The 17,287-nt window shown below is 33.8% G+C and overlaps 2 protein-coding genes and 1 long non-coding RNA gene across 3 annotated transcripts; 2 read left to right on the top strand and 1 right to left on the bottom strand.

Annotated features, from left to right (window-relative positions):
- Positions 1,368-2,222, top strand: LOC104728026 (F-box/kelch-repeat protein At5g49000-like). The gene has a single exon (XM_010447068.1). It carries the CDS (start codon positions 1,368-1,370, stop codon positions 2,220-2,222), a length of 855 nt encoding a protein of 284 aa, XP_010445370.1.
- LOC109127536 lies at positions 4,806-5,399 on the top strand. The gene is made up of 2 exons (XR_002034104.1): positions 4,806-4,979; positions 5,220-5,399. It is a non-coding gene; the product is annotated as an uncharacterized LOC109127536 (long non-coding RNA).
- On the bottom strand, positions 8,338-9,812 carry LOC104723556 (terpenoid synthase 1). The gene is made up of 4 exons (XM_019231869.1): positions 9,529-9,812; positions 9,153-9,432; positions 8,657-9,038; positions 8,338-8,569 (listed from the first exon to the last, which is right to left on the bottom strand). The coding sequence occupies exons 1-4, from the start codon at positions 9,802-9,804 to the stop codon at positions 8,338-8,340; spliced, it is 1,170 nt and encodes a 389-aa protein (XP_019087414.1). The 5' UTR covers positions 9,805-9,812.

Below are 17,287 nucleotides of genomic sequence, written 5' to 3'. Positions count from 1 at the left end.
CTTTTTCTTTTAAAACTCATTAATATACAAAATTTAATTTGAGAAATAATTAAAAACGACTAAAAACATATGATTTATTCTACAAAATCATTTTATCTCACAAATTAATACAAAACAAGGCCAAATGGGTGAAATACTTAATCACATATAATTAAAAACAATTCACTAATAATATACTCTTTCCGTTGTTGTAGGAGCATAGCAAAAGTAGGTACAAAGAAGATGTGTTTGTGAATGGACACACCTCAATGTGGGGTTCATGGTGGGACAAACACTAGTGAGGATATGCCTGCTGCAAACAGAAGATCAGATTCCATTGCCCTGCACGGTGCTCCGATTATTTTGAATTTACCTAATTGACTCCCTCCCTCCCAATTCTCTCGATTCAAAACGCAAGTAGTGGCAATACAAAGTAAATATCTCAAACTATGTAGGATAAAAAAAAAAGTAATTGAATTTGTTTTTTCTTTTTTTCTCTGTTAAAAATAAATAAATATGTAATTCACGTTACTTTATTGTTTGGTTTAGTTTATTCTCACGAAATGAAAGCATTATTTTATTGTTTGGTCTAAAACCACCATGTTTATACAACCGCTTTGGTAATACAACCGATGTATGAACTTTGATTTCTATGTGCTTTATTAGTTTATTGTGTTTATGGAATAATGTTTTAATTAATCGATTTGTTGGATTAATTGTCATATATCAAGGGGAGATAATATATGTTGTTGGAAAATACGATGAATGCTAGGAGAGATGTACGCCAACCGATGATCGCTCATTATCACCAAGATAAGTATTATTTTCTTTCTTATTAATTTGATCCACTCGACTCATATATCCATAGCATACTTACAATACGTTTGCGTTGCAATCATGCTTAATTGCTTTATGATATAATCAAAAATTAAAAAAGAGACCAATTCACATTCATATATCCAATTAATTATTTTTCGGTTTCTGATGATCTTTGCCAAGCTTTATTATCCAGCTTTATTAATCTCTTTGGGTTTTTTGAAGAAAAAAAAAAAGAAAAACCAAAACAAAAGTAATCTCTTTGATTTTTTTCCTAATTAATCTTTAGGTAACTGATTTCCTTTTAATTGCTCAATAACATTAACTTTTTATATATTCCTCTTTTGAAAGTATATATTTCTCTTGATATAAGATTATTTCCTTTTTATTTAAGGGAATTGTATATAAATGGGATATGTATAAGTACATAGATAATGTCACTGTTGACAGAAGAAAAAAAAATAAGAAGAAAGAAAACAGAAAAAACCTAGTATTCTGTTACTATCAAGGTTTTTTTTAGTCTCTGGCTTCGGTTGAGATTAGTTTCTGTCTGGATCCTCTCACGATTGAGAATGGGAATTAATCCTTCCGTTGAACAGTCAATGAAAGGAAGAATTAGTGTGATCCGGGAATTGACGCCATGTCACAATAAAAAGACGAAGAATAAAACGAAGAAGAAGAAGGAGGTTTGTGGGTTATGGTCGTTGCCAGATGAGGTGGTTGTAAACTGCTTAGCTCAGTTGTCGAGATTGGACCTCGCGGCTTTAGCTATCGCCTCCAAGAGTCACCGGTCACTGGTGGTTTCCTCTGATGTCAAGGACTTGAGATGGCAGATGGGTTGCGTCGAGCAATATCTCTACGTATGCTTGCACATCTTTCCAGAACCAAGCCCACGCTGGTTTATCTTCCACCCCATGCAACGTTGCCTGAAACCCATCCATATGGACTTGTATGATCAGGCTCCGACATCAGCCTCCGCTTTCGTGCCGATGTCTTATGGGATTTATATCATCGGTGGACTCGTAGACGGCAAGCCCACTTCGGAAGTCTCGTATTTCAATTGTTTCAAGCACAAATGGTACCTCCTGCCGCCCATGAAGATGGCACGTGCTTCCCCATCTGCAAGCCTGATGTTGACAGACTCAGGCGGCTGCAAGATATATGTGTTTGGAGGGCTCGGGGATGATGTAGCTGATTCCTCAAACTGGGCAGAGGTGTACGACATCTCCACCCAAACTTGGGATTTTTTGTTTGTGTTTACGCCCAAGATGCCCCTCACTATCCAACAAAGCGTCTTGATGATTAGTAAAGAGGAGGAGGAGGTTTACGTAGTGGATGAGGATGGTCAAAACTTCTCCTTTTCACCAAGTAAATGTATGTTTGTGGCAAAGGGTAAAACAGATTCCATGCCAGGATACATTTACTGAAACGATGGTGTGTCATTGGACATTCTTATTCTGCCGTGCCACCCGCGGGAGAATACTTTGGTGTTTTCCCTATGACTTGCATTGGAAGGAAGTGAAGGGTTTGCAACAACTCCGACAATGGGGTTCTTATATCACCAAACTCTGCACCAGCCCTGCTGGGAAGATTGTCATTTTCTCGAAACCGCATCCTCACAGTCTCGAGCTTTATTCCACCGAGATTTCCATTTCCCTTGTGAAAGGCAAACGCAATAGACGCGAGATTTGGGGGAAGATTGAGTGGTCTGGTGCTGTTTTCAAACTTGATCCTCTCACAGACTCATCATATAGCTTTAATATCTTATATGCAAATTATGTCCATACCTGAAATTCTCAACTCTTTTTTAGTACGTGTGCATAAACTATTCATCTAGCTGGCAAAATGAATTTTGATATGATCTTTAGCTTCCAAAATAACGTATTGCGATGTTATTTCTTATTTGATATTCTCAAAAGGTAACGTAAAAAATGTCATTACCTAGTTTTGGCGGCTGATAAGTTTTGCTTATTTCCCTTCCCTTATTGAATTCTGATATCTTTAGGTTCCAAGATAACGTATCTTCTTCATATGTTTATTTTTTTCGTAACCTTGTTCAAGTGTGAGTGAGAAGGCAAGAGAGTACGACCCATTTATTCCATTAATACACAAAGAAAAGATAGATGCTGCAACTGAAACGAAGACCAAACATACTAATTATGGTTTCAAAAACGAATAAGATTGGCAAACAAAGATGTGATATACTCCTTGAACCTTCCTTCGGGATGAGTGTATTCTTCGCCAGTCCTATAAGTGAACTCTATCATTTTTCCAAGATCAATGGCCCCGTAAAAGACTTCACGCGACACATTCTTAGGTGTCTTCAAAATCTCCTCGTTCACAGGGTTTATCCAAGTCCCTAGCCATTTTATGAAGCCTCGTGAACACTTCCTCCTCCGTAACTTTGTATCGCTTCATATTGTACGTGATGGCATTAGAAACAAACCCTCTACTCATATCATCATGTGATGCATTACAACTCATTTGTTAACACAATATTGGTTTTGATTACTAACAAAACCAAGAAAACTGTCGATTAGTTACCTCATAGCGGGACAAGTCATTCATTAGACGACCCTTTCTACCCTGATCGTCAACAAATTTTTGTCTGGATAGACTTTATTTAACCATTCATAACCTTGTTCCCTATCAATTTTTCCTAATCCAAGAAAACTGACTGCTAGGCAGTAGGCATATATATGCATCGTAATTTCAACTCCCCCAATCTCCAAGTACTCATAAAATGTAGGCACCACGTCTCCGTATTCTCACTTGGTAAAGGAAAAAGTGGCTCTTAGGTATATCTTCAACTGCTTAGTTCATATAAAAGAATGTTAAACAACATCTATAAATAATAATTTCAGTATTTTGTATGGCACTGTTAACTTTGGTCTTTACACTACTACCTTTTCAAGCGCTCCTTGTACATTATATCACAATCCTTTTCGGATCTCCCCTGGCTTTCACATTCTTTGAAAGCATTCCAAGCAAACTTGAAAATGGTTTTCATATTATCTGGTAAAATTTCCACGTAATCTCGATCATATTGTCATATTGTCAGTACATTCAAATAAAAAAATTATGCGTAAGAGAAATACTAAATATCAACTATATTTTTTCTATGGATATTTCTTTTACATTTTGTAATCCACACGAGTCTCTCATGTATAAATAATCATGTGTCACAGCTCAAAACTTTTTATATAAGATCTTTACATGTTCAAAAGCTAGTGTGTATTTAATTTAATATGTATATATATTGATTAATAGTGTAGGAGTTTATAATTAGATCTAGACATTATAATGTATTTAATTTCATTTAGAAGTTTTATTCTATTTCACTAAGATTTTTTTTTCATGGGGATACTGATTTGTGAGGATTAAATAATCACGAGACAAGAAAGTTTGGATGGTGCTGTTACCTTTAAGAACCAAGTTGGATAGAGTGGTTCGAAGACAATGTGCCCCTAAAGTAATCATCTCCACTTTCAACTCTTCGTTCATTTATTAAAAATCGTTTTAGTCTGCAAAATGATGTATAGTAGTGTTCCAAAGTGCCAAAGCGGATTACCACAAATGAGTCAATTATAAATTCATTATAAATATAGTTTTTGATTTCCGTTACAAATATATATGTAGCGGGGAAATGATGTGAATTTCACAAATTTGTGGCGAACATGTCTCCCACAAATTTTGTTAATGAAAAAGGCAGATATATATCAATAAATACTAAGTATTATTATTTCAAAGGCTAATAAGCTTGACAAACAAAGATGTGATATGATCCTTGTATCTTCCTTCGGGATGAGTGTATTCTTCACCTGACCTATAAGTAAAGTCTAGTATTTTTCCAAATATAATAGCCCGCTTAAGGGCTGGTCGTGGCACACTCTTTGTTGTCTTCAATATCTCATCGTTCACTGTTTTATCCANCTTCGGGATGAGTGTATTCTTCACCAGACCTATAAGTAAAGTCTAGTATTTTTCCAAATATAATAGCCCGCTTAAGGGCTGGTCGTGGCACACTCTTTGTTGTCTTCAATATCTCATCGTTCACTGTTTTATCCAAGTCCCTAACCATTTCCTGAAGCTTTGTGAATGTTTCCTCCTCCGTGACTTTGTGTTGCTTCATATAGTACATGATGGCATTAACATCATACCCTCTGCTCATGTCACTCTGTTAGGTACCATATGTGCATTAGCATTACTATTTTGATCACTAAACAAACAAGAGATCATGTAATTTTTGTTACCTCAAAGCCGGCCATGTCATTCATTAGACGAGCCTTTTTAGCCTGAGCCTCAACGAATTTTGGTTTTGATTTTAGCCATTCATAACCTTGTTCCCTAGAATTTTTCCCCAACCCCAGAAAACTGCTTGCTATACTAATATACATTGTTACTTCGACTCCCCCAATCTCCAGGAACTCATCAAATGTAGGCACCACGTCTCCTTTTTCCCAGTTGGTAAAGCTAAAGAGGGATCTCAAGTATATCTTGAACTGCTTATGCGGGATCATACAAAAGAATGTTAAACAACATCAATTAATTTAATGATTGTAATTAAGATATTTGGATGGTTGTAATTTAATGTACTTTACCTCTTCGACTGCACCATGCACATTATATGACAGTCCCTCGTCCAACCTGCCTGCGCTTTCACACTCTTTGAAAGTATTCCAAGCAAATTTGAAGACGATTTTCATATAATCTGGTAAATTTTCCACGAAATCTGGATCCCATCTGTACATTCATACTGTCATTTTTTATTATACATAAAATATATCTATACTAGTATTTTTTGCAGAAAAATACTTAGGTTCACTCCACCCTTAGGGATGAACCTTTGTATTCACCCCCTTCCCTCTCAACCAATCAGAATGCTTTATCTAATATTTTATATAAAAAATAAATCAAAATTAAATTAAAAAGCAAAACTAATTGTGGAAACAAATTCTGTATACTTTTATTTAAAGAAAGTTAAATATTGTCTTGGTTTAGATTTTGCAATTAAACGAGGTTATATATCGGTTTGGGTTTATAAATGAGAATTAGGGTTTAGATTTTATAATTAAAACGAAATTATATGTCGGTTTGGGTTTACAAATGAGGTGGTTAGGGTTTAGATTTTACAATTAGAACAAAATTATATGTTGGTTTGGGTTTACAAATGAGATGGTTATGATTTAGATTTTACAATTAGAACGAAATTATATGTCGGTTTGGGTTTACAAATGAGATGGTTAAGGTTTAGATTTAACAATTAGAACGAAATTATATGTCGGTTTGGGTTTACAAATGAGATGGTTTGAGTTTACAAATGAGATGATTAGGGTTTATATTTTACAATTACAACAAAATTATATATCGGTTTGAGTTTATAAAAGAGCGGTTTAAGTTTCTAATTTTATAATAAATGTGTACAGATTTTATTTCCTTATTTTATAAGAGGGTGAATGAAGAGGTTCACCCCTAGGGGTGAACCCAAGTATTACTCATTTTTGCAGCAGTTTTTACTCAAAAATCAGTTTTGGAAAGTTTTTACATTTAATGTTTATATTCATATTCAAACAATTTTAGTTAATTCTCTCTACTATCCTTATAACCAAACATAATTAAAATATTTCAGATATCCATATATAATATTCTATAATTAATATAGATATTTAGAAGATTTATTCCATATTAAGAAAAATTATTCTCCTATCATCTTTTTTTTTGATTTTAAAATTAATGTAGTGAATCATCATATAATACATAAAGTTGATAAAAATGTATATTTTCTCCTGCATATATTGTGATTTGAATTTTTTTAAACGAACATATATTACTCAATTAATATAAGAAGTGGGTGTTCAATATACATATATCGTAAATTTACCGTATATAGTAAAATTATAGAGTTTTAAAAAGTTTATAATTTATAACTGATATATCTAAACTTAAAAAGTTTAAAATTATAAATATTTAAACATATTAAATTTTCAAAATAACACAAACGAGTTATATTACATGACAGGTTATATAATAATACATGATTGAATTGATAATACTAAAAAATAAAATATCATTGATATGATACTTCAATACAGGTTAAATCATTATTTTATTATTTTAACAACACCAATATAAAATATGTCGAATCAAACTGATTTAATTAAGATTGTATTAAAAAAAACATTTGTGCGGTATACCACGAATTATATACTAAATCACTAAAATTAACAAAAGAGTACATTAGCAAAATTAATATTAAAATAGTACATTAAAAATTAAGAAAAAATTTGTACTAAATCACTAAAATTAACAAAAGAATACATTAGCAAAATTAATATTAAAATTGTACATTAAAAATTAAGAAAAAATTTGTACTAAATCACTAAAATTAACAAAAGAATACATTAGCAAAATTAATATTAAAATTGTACATTAAAAATTAAGAAAAAATTTGTACTAAATCACTAAAATTAACAAAAGAGTACATTACCAAAATTAATATTAAAATAGTAAATTAAAAAAAACAAAGAAAAAATGTGTCTGCGGTATACCGCGGGTCATAATCTAGTTCACTATATATAATTACAGCTCTTTCTAGTCTCTATATATATTATATCAAATGTTTGGTATATTATTTTTTTCCATGTTCTTTTGATCATTTGTTATTATGTTTTTACTTTGATATATATAAATGATGTCTTAGTATTAAATTTGTTTTGTTTTGAAAGTAATTAATATAATTTATTGAGATCTGCGTTTTTTTGTACAACATCTTATGAAACAAACCTAAGAAGAAGAATTTTTCTTAATGCTATATCCTTTACTTAATTTGTAAATTAATTAACATAAACAAAACATAATAACTTATTTCATACTCCAGTACAATTTAACCTTTTTATTCCATTATAATAACATGTAATAACTCTAGACTCATGTAAATCATGTCAACTATATATATATATATATATATATATATATCTTATTTATTAATCAATATATTAAAAAATCATTATTAAAAAGAAAAGTTTCACTCTTTCTTTTTCTATTTTTTTGAAGAAAAATATAATATGGACATGCATATTATAATGTTTAAGTTAATTTTTCAATTTTGTTAAGAGATAAAAAAAAAATCTTTTTATAAAAAAAAAGTTTTATGACACTTATCAAAATCAGCTTGATAAACTTAACACATGTTACGAACTTCTTAATGATATATATTCTACAAATATATTTATGTTTCCGACAAAATGCTAGTTATTTATATTAATTTTTATAACCCCTTCACGTAAATAAATGTGTCATATCATCGCTCTTGAAAAGCTTATATGTATATATATATATATTGTACATATAGAGATATCAGATATATGGTATATGGAGAATTAAATAAATGTAGTAATGGTCCAGTGGTAAAGTAGTTAGTGAATTTGATTTCGTTAATTAGGATCTCTATAATTTCACTAGGATTTTTTCATGGGTTGGCTTTGAGACTTTTCTCATGTAAGAAGGGGATACTCATTTGTTACAAGAAAGTGTTGGAACATGTTACCTTTCCACGCAATGAACAAGAGCTGCAACTTCAGAAACATTACCATATGCATATCTATCACAAGTGTCATCAACAAGGGTAAGCACTGTGTTGATCTTAGCTAGTGCAACTCTACCACGTGAAAACTGTGGCTCGTAATGTACAATTAATGCTAATAAATAGCACTCGATCAACCTGTCCCTGAAGTAAGGTGGGAGTTTAGATGCAAGGTCTTGCTGCTTCCACCATCTGCAAAACATGTCAATATAATGACTATTGTCGTCAATTTGTATGGCAAAAAACATAGCTAGAAGCGCAAAAAATCTAGAATAGTACATGCTAAGGGATTTCAGTTCTTGAATCCAGTTTAGCTGCAAGAACTTGAAATTGATCTTAGCAAATCTGAGTAGCATCTTGTTGTGATCTTCTTCTTGTTCATAAAAAGAAATGTATTCCCTCGCGAATACCATTTCGGCATTGTAATGCTGAGGCATGCAAAGAGCATTTCGTATACGCATTAAAATATGGGGAGAACTTGATCCGGCTATAGCTAACGACTCCAAGTTCCTTGTCGTGAAGCTTAACGCTTCGTCCAAGATATCATCTCTCCTCGTCCTCAAGTGAGAAGCTTCATACAAGCTCACCATACCCTTGACATCACCGATTAGAGATTCCTTATTAAACTTTTCATTCTCCCCTTTGAATCTCTTGAAAACGTCTGTTTGTCAATAGACACATCTTGTCATAATACATATATGAATCAATGAAAAGGAAGCTTGCAAATTAAAATCTTGATCATGACAAGTATATAGCTAGCTAGAGAATTTTTTACCGGGAGACATGTTGTAACCGTATGTTCTGAACACCCAAAACATGGTGGAAATCGTGTATAAATCATCTTCATCTGCTATCATCTCATTTATCTTTTCAAAACTCTCTTCTAGAATCTCCTCAGTCTCATCTTTGAAGTGGAACGCTACACCAAGGCTCAGAAGCATATATATAAGAAGGATTCTCTCCTTGGTCGACTCAACGCTTATCGAAGAAAACATGAGCATCTCCCCTACTTTCAACTTTAGGATCTCGATCTCTTGCGCAAGGCCATTCATTTCCTAACAATAAGATCATTTGTTACATCGTTCCTTTACCCACATATATATAATATATGAGTGTGTGTGTGTGTGTGTGTATGTGTTATATAGACTCACCGAGACATCGACTTGAGCAGAGAGGAAATGATGACCCCATCTCGAAGGTGGCAACTTCTTGAACTTTCGATTAATTACTTGATCATCAGTCGGAGTAGCAGTGGCCTTCACGCAAACAAGCTTTACGTTCTTACCCGGAAATAACATTTGGGGAAAGCTATAGAACGAAAATAAGTTGGTAGGGAAACTAAGAGAGAGTATAGATCCATGTTTTGGTCCAAAAGCTACTATGCCTTTCATGTTTAGCACTAATGATATGGAATCGACCATTTCCATCACCAAAATTATAGGCACTAATTATGAAGTTAATCCAAGTCAGATGCATGCTAAGTTACCCGTAGCCACCTTGGTTAATATGTAACTTAACTATGTTTAAGAGTTAATATTTTCATTTTTTTTTCCCCCAGACTGTATTATTGAGTTAGCTGTGCCTTTCTATATCGATCTCAAACCCCCTTCAAATTTGTCTTTATTAATTAAGATAATGGCGTTCTTTCGACTTTTTTGAAAAGTACAACTAATGTTTACTTAACTTCTACATAGACTAACATGTTTTTGTTTTGGCATTATTATCCACTTGCTACAAAAGAAACACTACTCCCTGGCCTCCGTTATATTTTAGGGTATGTTGGCATTATAGTACATTTTGAAAACTTAATTAGTGTTTTAGTACAAACACTATTTATAATTGGCAAAATAGGTGAGAGAATGTTTGTGTATGAGTGTAATAGGAGAGTTATGTAGGACCTATTTGTAAGATTGAAAAATTGTGATATTTTTTAAATAGTTGTTAATATAATCCTTTTAGAAAAAATTTCAAATACAAAAAAAATCTATATTTTTTTTTTATAATTTGATATACATTTTATTTAATAAATTTTAAACATATTATATACATCTTTTGTATCCGTACACTTTATTAAGTGTACGAATGTCTGTACACATTATTAAGTATACGGATGTTTGTACACTTTATTAAATGTACATAAGTCTCTAGACATTATTGAGTTTATAGATGTAATGTGTATACTTAGAAATGTGTAGAGACATCTGTACATTTAATAAGGTGTACAAACATCCGTACACTTAATAATGTGTACGGATACAAAATTTGTAAAAATATTTAACATTATCAAATAAAATCATCAAACAAAATACATATTAAATTTTAAAGAAAAAAACTTAGAATTTTTATATCTGAATTTTCTTTTTTTGAAAAGTCATATTAACAAAATATTTGAATTACCAAAATATTTAAATAAATAGATATGATAGAGTGTGATAACAAAAAAAAATTAAAAAAAAGAATTTTTTTCCCTATTTTTCTCTCTCATGCACACACACCATCTCATTTCTGTTTCTCTCTAACAATTTTATCTCACAAACATTCTATCTCACAAGTGGGACCCTGACTATTTCTCCAATTATGAATAGTACATGTACTACATTTCTAATTAAGTTTGGAAAATGTACTAAAATGCCAATAATCTCTATATTTTAAATGATGTTTTAGCTAAAAAAAAATATTTTATTTAAAGTGATGTTTCCAATTTTAACCAATCACACTATACAAGATTTATTCTTATTGGTTGAATTCATTTTATCTAATGGTATTTTCATAGAAAATATGTAAATTAGATATTTTTAATTTATATATAAAAACTTTAAAACATCACTTAAAATGAAACAGAAGGAGTATTATGCATGAACATTAGATCTTTGTCCGATCTGATATATCTATCCTTTTCTTTTTGACATATCAAACAATTGCTTTAAAAATGTAAACGAAGTTTGAAAAGGAAAAAAAAAGTTTGAAAAGGAAATACTGCATTAAATCAATTTTTCAAGACATGTAATTTTCAGCTTTGCCTCAAAGTTAAATGGATGATTACATGAGTATCAATTTTTGAAAAGCCAGAAAAACAAAAAATAATTCTATAAATACTATAAAAAGAAAAACTACAGCAAATCAAGAGAATATAAAATTAGATTATTAAAGGAATTAATGATTGATGATTTGATGTGCTATTGTATATAATTATGTATTGTTGTTCAACTATATATTCTCAGTAGATCTGTCTTTACAAGAGATGATCTCATATGAATTTACTACAAGATGTTGTTATTCGTAGAACATGCATCATGCATGTTACTTGATTGACATTTATATAACATGTTTCATAAGGAAAAAAATTAAAGTACTGTCATGCATGTGATCATATATGTTGTATTTAATTTCCAAAAATTTATTTAGAGTATATAGTGCTTTTTTTTTTCGTGCAAAGAGTAAGTATATCTCGAACTGCTTATGCGGATCATACAAAACAATATTAAACAACACCAATTAATTTAATGATTTTGATATTAAGATATTTGGATGGTTGTAATTTAATGTACACTACCTCTTCGAGTGCACCTTGCACATTATATAACAATCCCTCGTCCGACCTGCCTGCACTTGCACACTCTTTGAAAGTATTCCAAGCAAACTTGAAGACGATTTTCATATAATCTGGTAAACTTTTCACGTAATCTAGATCCCATCTGTACATACATACTGAGATTTTTAATTATACGGAAGATATATTCACTATATATTATTTACAGCTCTCTCTATTCTCTATATATTATATAAAATGTTTGATATATTCTTTTTTCCAATGTTCTTTTGACCATTTGTAATTATGTTTTTACTTTGATATATATATAAATGATGTCTTAGTGTTAAATGTTGTTCTTGTTTTTTTAATAAAAAAAATAAATTAATATAATTTATTGAGATATGCGTTTTTTGTAAAACATCTTATGAAACAAACCTAAGAAGGATAAATTTTCCTGATGCTATATCCTTTACTAATTTGTAAATTAATTAACATAAACAAAACAATATAACTTATTTCATACTAGATAGAGACCCGCGTAATTAGGCCGGTTTTAAAATATGTAAATTTTTATTGATAAATCGAAATTGTAAATAATAACCCATACATTTTTCTTAAAAAAAATAATATGGTAATTTCTGTTTAAAACTAAACCAATCCGACCTGTTTTTTTATAGTAATAATAATATAATTAAATACCCGTAATATTTAATTACAACCCAAACATACCAAACAATACAATCCATCATAACTAATTCCAGATAACAACATAAACCGAAAAATGTTAAACCAACAAATCTTATAACCCAAAGGAGAGGCTCTGCACTTGCCAGCAACAGTCATACTCGCTCCTACAACCAAACAAAACAACTAACCACCCATGAAACCGAACTGCCAGGAAAAACATAGAACAAGCATCTCAAAGATGAAACTACGGAACAAAAATGAACAGTTAACTTTACAATCCTTCCAGTGAAAAGCACAGTCTAGACGTCCTGAAGCTTCTCACAAAATCTTCTTACGATCAGATCTCAGACAAACCCGAAATCCAGCCTCTAACACCCACTGGTTTCAATTCGTGAATGAGAGAACGTGTTCCACGAAACTGCTAAAAACTCCTAGATTTTAAACCCAAATTCACTTCTGTAAGGAGAATCACAATTAAAAACTTGGGTATAACGCTACCAAAAATCATTACCTTAGGAACCTTTTTCCTCCAAAACCTGACAATGCTGCTTCTTCTGTCTTTACTCTAAGGCCAAGCTAACTCTCCTTCTTCCTCTCTTTCACCCTCAACGACCAAGTCTCTCTCTCTAAACAACAACGACAACCCTCTACAGAAAAAGAGGAGAGAAGTGTCGATCCTTGTAGAGAAGAATTAGGACTTTTTGGTATTGTATAAACTTACTTATAAGTTGACAAAATAATTTAAGATATCACTCAATATTTGTTTTCCTCCTCCCTTAATTTTCCTGCTTAGGTTTTGCATTTCTTTTCTCTCTCTTCGTTTATTTAGTAGTATAGATAAATTAATAGTACTAGATGAACACCCGCGCTATGCGCGGACTTGTGGCTTACCTTTCTTTAAACAATTGTGCTACTAATTTCGTTTTTTTTAATTTATTTTTGTTTTTTTTAATTGTGGAAATCTTGAAAAATATATTTTTGACATTGATTTTTTAATACTTCACAGATGTTTTCTCATTTTGTAATTGAATTATTAGATACATGCATGAACAACTTTGTTTTGAGAGATTTAAACATTCTATAATTCTTTTCTAAAACTTTTAAAAACATATTTCAAATGAAAGCTTGATCTAATGATGCATATTTTGTAACAAAGAGCTTTTTGGTTGAATAAATTTTACATTCATTCAAAAGAAGCATAAGTACATTTAGATATCTTCGCTTCTCAATTATATACTATGAAACACTAACATTTTTTTTTATCAAGACTTGCAGCTTGGCTAATCCTTTAATAGATATAATTAAGATAGATACATTCTTTTTATGTTAGCTCTTCTATTTTTTTGAATATAACTCTAAATTGTTTTTTAATAAGATTTTTTTTTTTTTTTGACAACTTCTAAATATTAGAATATAAAAATCCCCTTTCTCTTTGTCTCTGTATTTTTCTAACTAACATTCTACAATTTAACTTTAATTCAATTATCTTTGTAACGCCCGCGAACCAAAACTGTGCGTTTTGGGGGAGGGTGTCGATCGACACCAAGGGGGGTGTCGGTCGACACCACTAATTTCGGGTTCGACCAGATCGAGTTTTTGATCGTTTTGGTCCGGTTTGGTTTAAGGAAAACCATTGAACCGAGGTTTAAAAGGGGGAAAATGACCTAGGGTCGTGTTTTTGGTTGTTTTACGCCGCTTGAGAGTGAGAGGAAAAGGAGAAAATAGTTCCTAAAGGTTCTTGAGAGAGTTTGTGAGATTTCAAGGTGTTTTTGGTGAGATCTTGCTGTGAGAGTGAAGATCCAGGGCCAGGAACGTGTTAGAAGGTTGCTGGGAGTGTAGGATTCGTTGCTGTTGGTCCAAATCTTCCTGCAAAGAGGTGAGTGCATGACCATGGCTAATCTAAGCCTTTGATTTCCTTGTTCTTGCTGGTGTGTTGTTGTTTTGTGTGTTTTCTTGCTGGGGATTGGTTGCTACAGGTTTCTAAGGATGTTTCCGGCTTGGGTTTTGAGTATTGGACGAGTTGGTGGAGTTTGGGAGCGAGATTCGACTCTCGACTTCGCAGCGGATCGCAGTTGCAGGTGGAGTGTCGATCGACACCACTTGGTGTCGGTCGACACCAGCAAAATGGCATCGATCGACACTGTGGGGTAGTGTCGGTCGACACTTGGCTGGTGTCGGTCGATACCTCCCTTCCATCAAGATGATGTTTGTTTTCCTGGTTTGTATGTTTTGTTTGTTGTTTGTTTGGAACATTGGAATCACTGTTGCTTGTGTGTATAGCCCAGTAGATGGGAGGATTGCCTCACTGAGTGTTTATCAAATACTCATGCATCTCAGTTTGTGTTTGTGGTGCAGGTAAAGGCAAAGTGTGATCATGGAATCAAGGCAATGGAGAGGAGGATGTTCTAAGGACTCGATTGGATGGTGTCTGGCATTGCTAGGTTGCTAGAGTTGGGTTATTAGAAACATTGCTAGGATTACTGGTTTGGTGTTTCTTGTTATTTGGTATTTGGATATTGTTATGTTATGATATTGGTTTATTATTGGTGATTTATTGGTATTGGTTATTCCGCTGTTTGTTGTGATTGTGGTTAGGTGGCTAGTGAGTATGGGACCACTAGTTGTAGTTTATTTATTATTATTATTATTATTATTATTATTATTTATTATTAAAAAAATAGGTCGGATCGTTTCAGTTTGGTATCAGAGCCCTTACGGTTCTAGGTTTGGGTTCACTAGGCTTTGTGCTGTAGATGTTTGGGAGTGCATGTCTTGATTGATTATGTGAGTTAGTCAATTATGTGTGGCATGGAGTTCTAGAACATCTTCTTCGAGCCTACAGTGTGATTCCACGGTGAGTTTTGTTTTTGTTTTTGTTTTTTTTTTTTTNTTTGTGTTCTTGTATTATGTTAAGATTGTTTGTTAGCCTCTGTTCTTGGAAGTGCAGTGGCTAACAGTGTTTGAGTTTTGGTCGTGGACGGGGACGGGGACGGGGTCGTGGTCATGTTAGGGCGGGTCCCAAGGCCAGCGAGTGTGTGGTCCAAAGTTCCACGAGGAGGTACGTCAGATGGTCGCAAGCGTATCAGGAAGAACCAGAGGGGGTTAGCCGGTGAGCGTGCCAGGAATGCTGGGAACCCAGGTGTGGGGTTGCAGCAGGTTGAGCCCAGGGTCGAGATGATCGCTTGGCGGATCTGTTGGCGTGCTGTCGGAGCGGTTACCGAGAGGGGTACCAGTGCAGGCTCCAGTTGTGCCGCATGTGGCGGGGTGCAGCCGAGTCCTGCGGATGTTGAGGACTTTCCATCTTATGTTAGGAAGATGGAGCAGTGATAGATGACCGGTGCGAGATTCTTTGCGAGAGGTATCGAGCCTAGAGAGGCAGATAGATGTACGTATGTAGTTGGAGCAGATATTTCTCTGTTTGGTGGGTAATCCAGGTTGATATTAGATGTTGTGTGGGTAGGTGTAACATTGTAATGTTATACTCGTACCACGGGAAGTACCTTTTGTCGAAAGATGTTTAAAGGCTTTAAGGATTGTTGCTCGTGAAGGGATGGTGGGTTTCCCAGAATACCGATAGCTCGAGGGGCTGTGGGCTCCGAGAGTGGCAGAGGGGATGATGTTCTCCTTAGGGGATGAGTAGTTCCCCTGATACCGAGATCTTGAGGATTGTGGTCCAAGAGTGAGACGGTATAACACGAAGACGGTGGTCTGAGAGTGAGTTCGGTAAGGCTCGAAGGTTGAGACCTAAGAGTGGAAGTTGGGGGCAAGCAATGCCTAGGACGTGAGTATAAACATAACGACTGATTGTAGACCTCGAGATATTGACGGTGGTTTAATCTCAAGGTTTGGATGTGTGACCAATGGGTCAGGGTTTTATGACCAGAGCGGTTATGAATGTTTGGCTGATGCGCCAGGATTGTGAGGCCGGTGGTGCTGGAGTCCCGGGAAGGGGAGTTGCAGCAGGTATGAGCCGGGAAATGCATGTTGCCAGATGTATTAGTTCACGAGAAGCCTTCATGGCAGGATTAAACTAATCGTTGCGACGATGGTGGATGAAGTTCATTGGTAAGCTTGCTGGGAAAAATAAGTCAAGTGGTTCGAGTTGGCGGCCTGCAAAGCATTTGATACGGCGAATCGGAATATGCGAACGTATGGTACTTGTTTATTTTATTACGCTCGTATTGATGATTTGTTGTGGATAATTGCTAAGCGGAAATGTAATTTTGGATTAAGCCATCTTGAGGAAGGTTCCCTTAGAGGCAAGTTACTGGAGGATCCTTTCATCTTATCACTTCATCGTGGGGAGCGTCGCTGTTGTTCGTCAAGTAGAAGGACGAGGTATGGGTATTATGAGTTTGTGGTGATGCCTTTCGGGTTGACTAACGCACTAGCAGCGTTTATGAGATTGATGGACAGTGTGTTTCAGGAGTTTCTAGATGTATCTGTCATTATTTTCATTGACGATATCCTGGTTTATTCTAAGAGTCCTGAAGAGCATGCAGTGCATTTGAGGGCAGTTCTGGAAAAATTGCGGAAGCAGAAGTTGTTTGCTAAGTTGAGTAAGTGCAGTTTTTGGCAGCGCGAGATGTTTTTTTTTCTGGGTCATATCGTTTCTGCAGAGGGAATTTCTGTAGATGCGGAGAGATTCAAGCTATCAGAGATTGGCCTAGACCGATGAATGCCACAGAGAT

Source organism: Camelina sativa, chromosome 11 (assembly GCF_000633955.1).
Source record: "Camelina sativa cultivar DH55 chromosome 11, Cs, whole genome shotgun sequence".
Taxonomy (NCBI): Eukaryota; Viridiplantae; Streptophyta; class Magnoliopsida; order Brassicales; family Brassicaceae; genus Camelina; species Camelina sativa.
The sequence above is the reverse complement of the archived record's forward strand: the minus strand, read 5'-3'. Positions and strand labels throughout refer to the sequence as shown.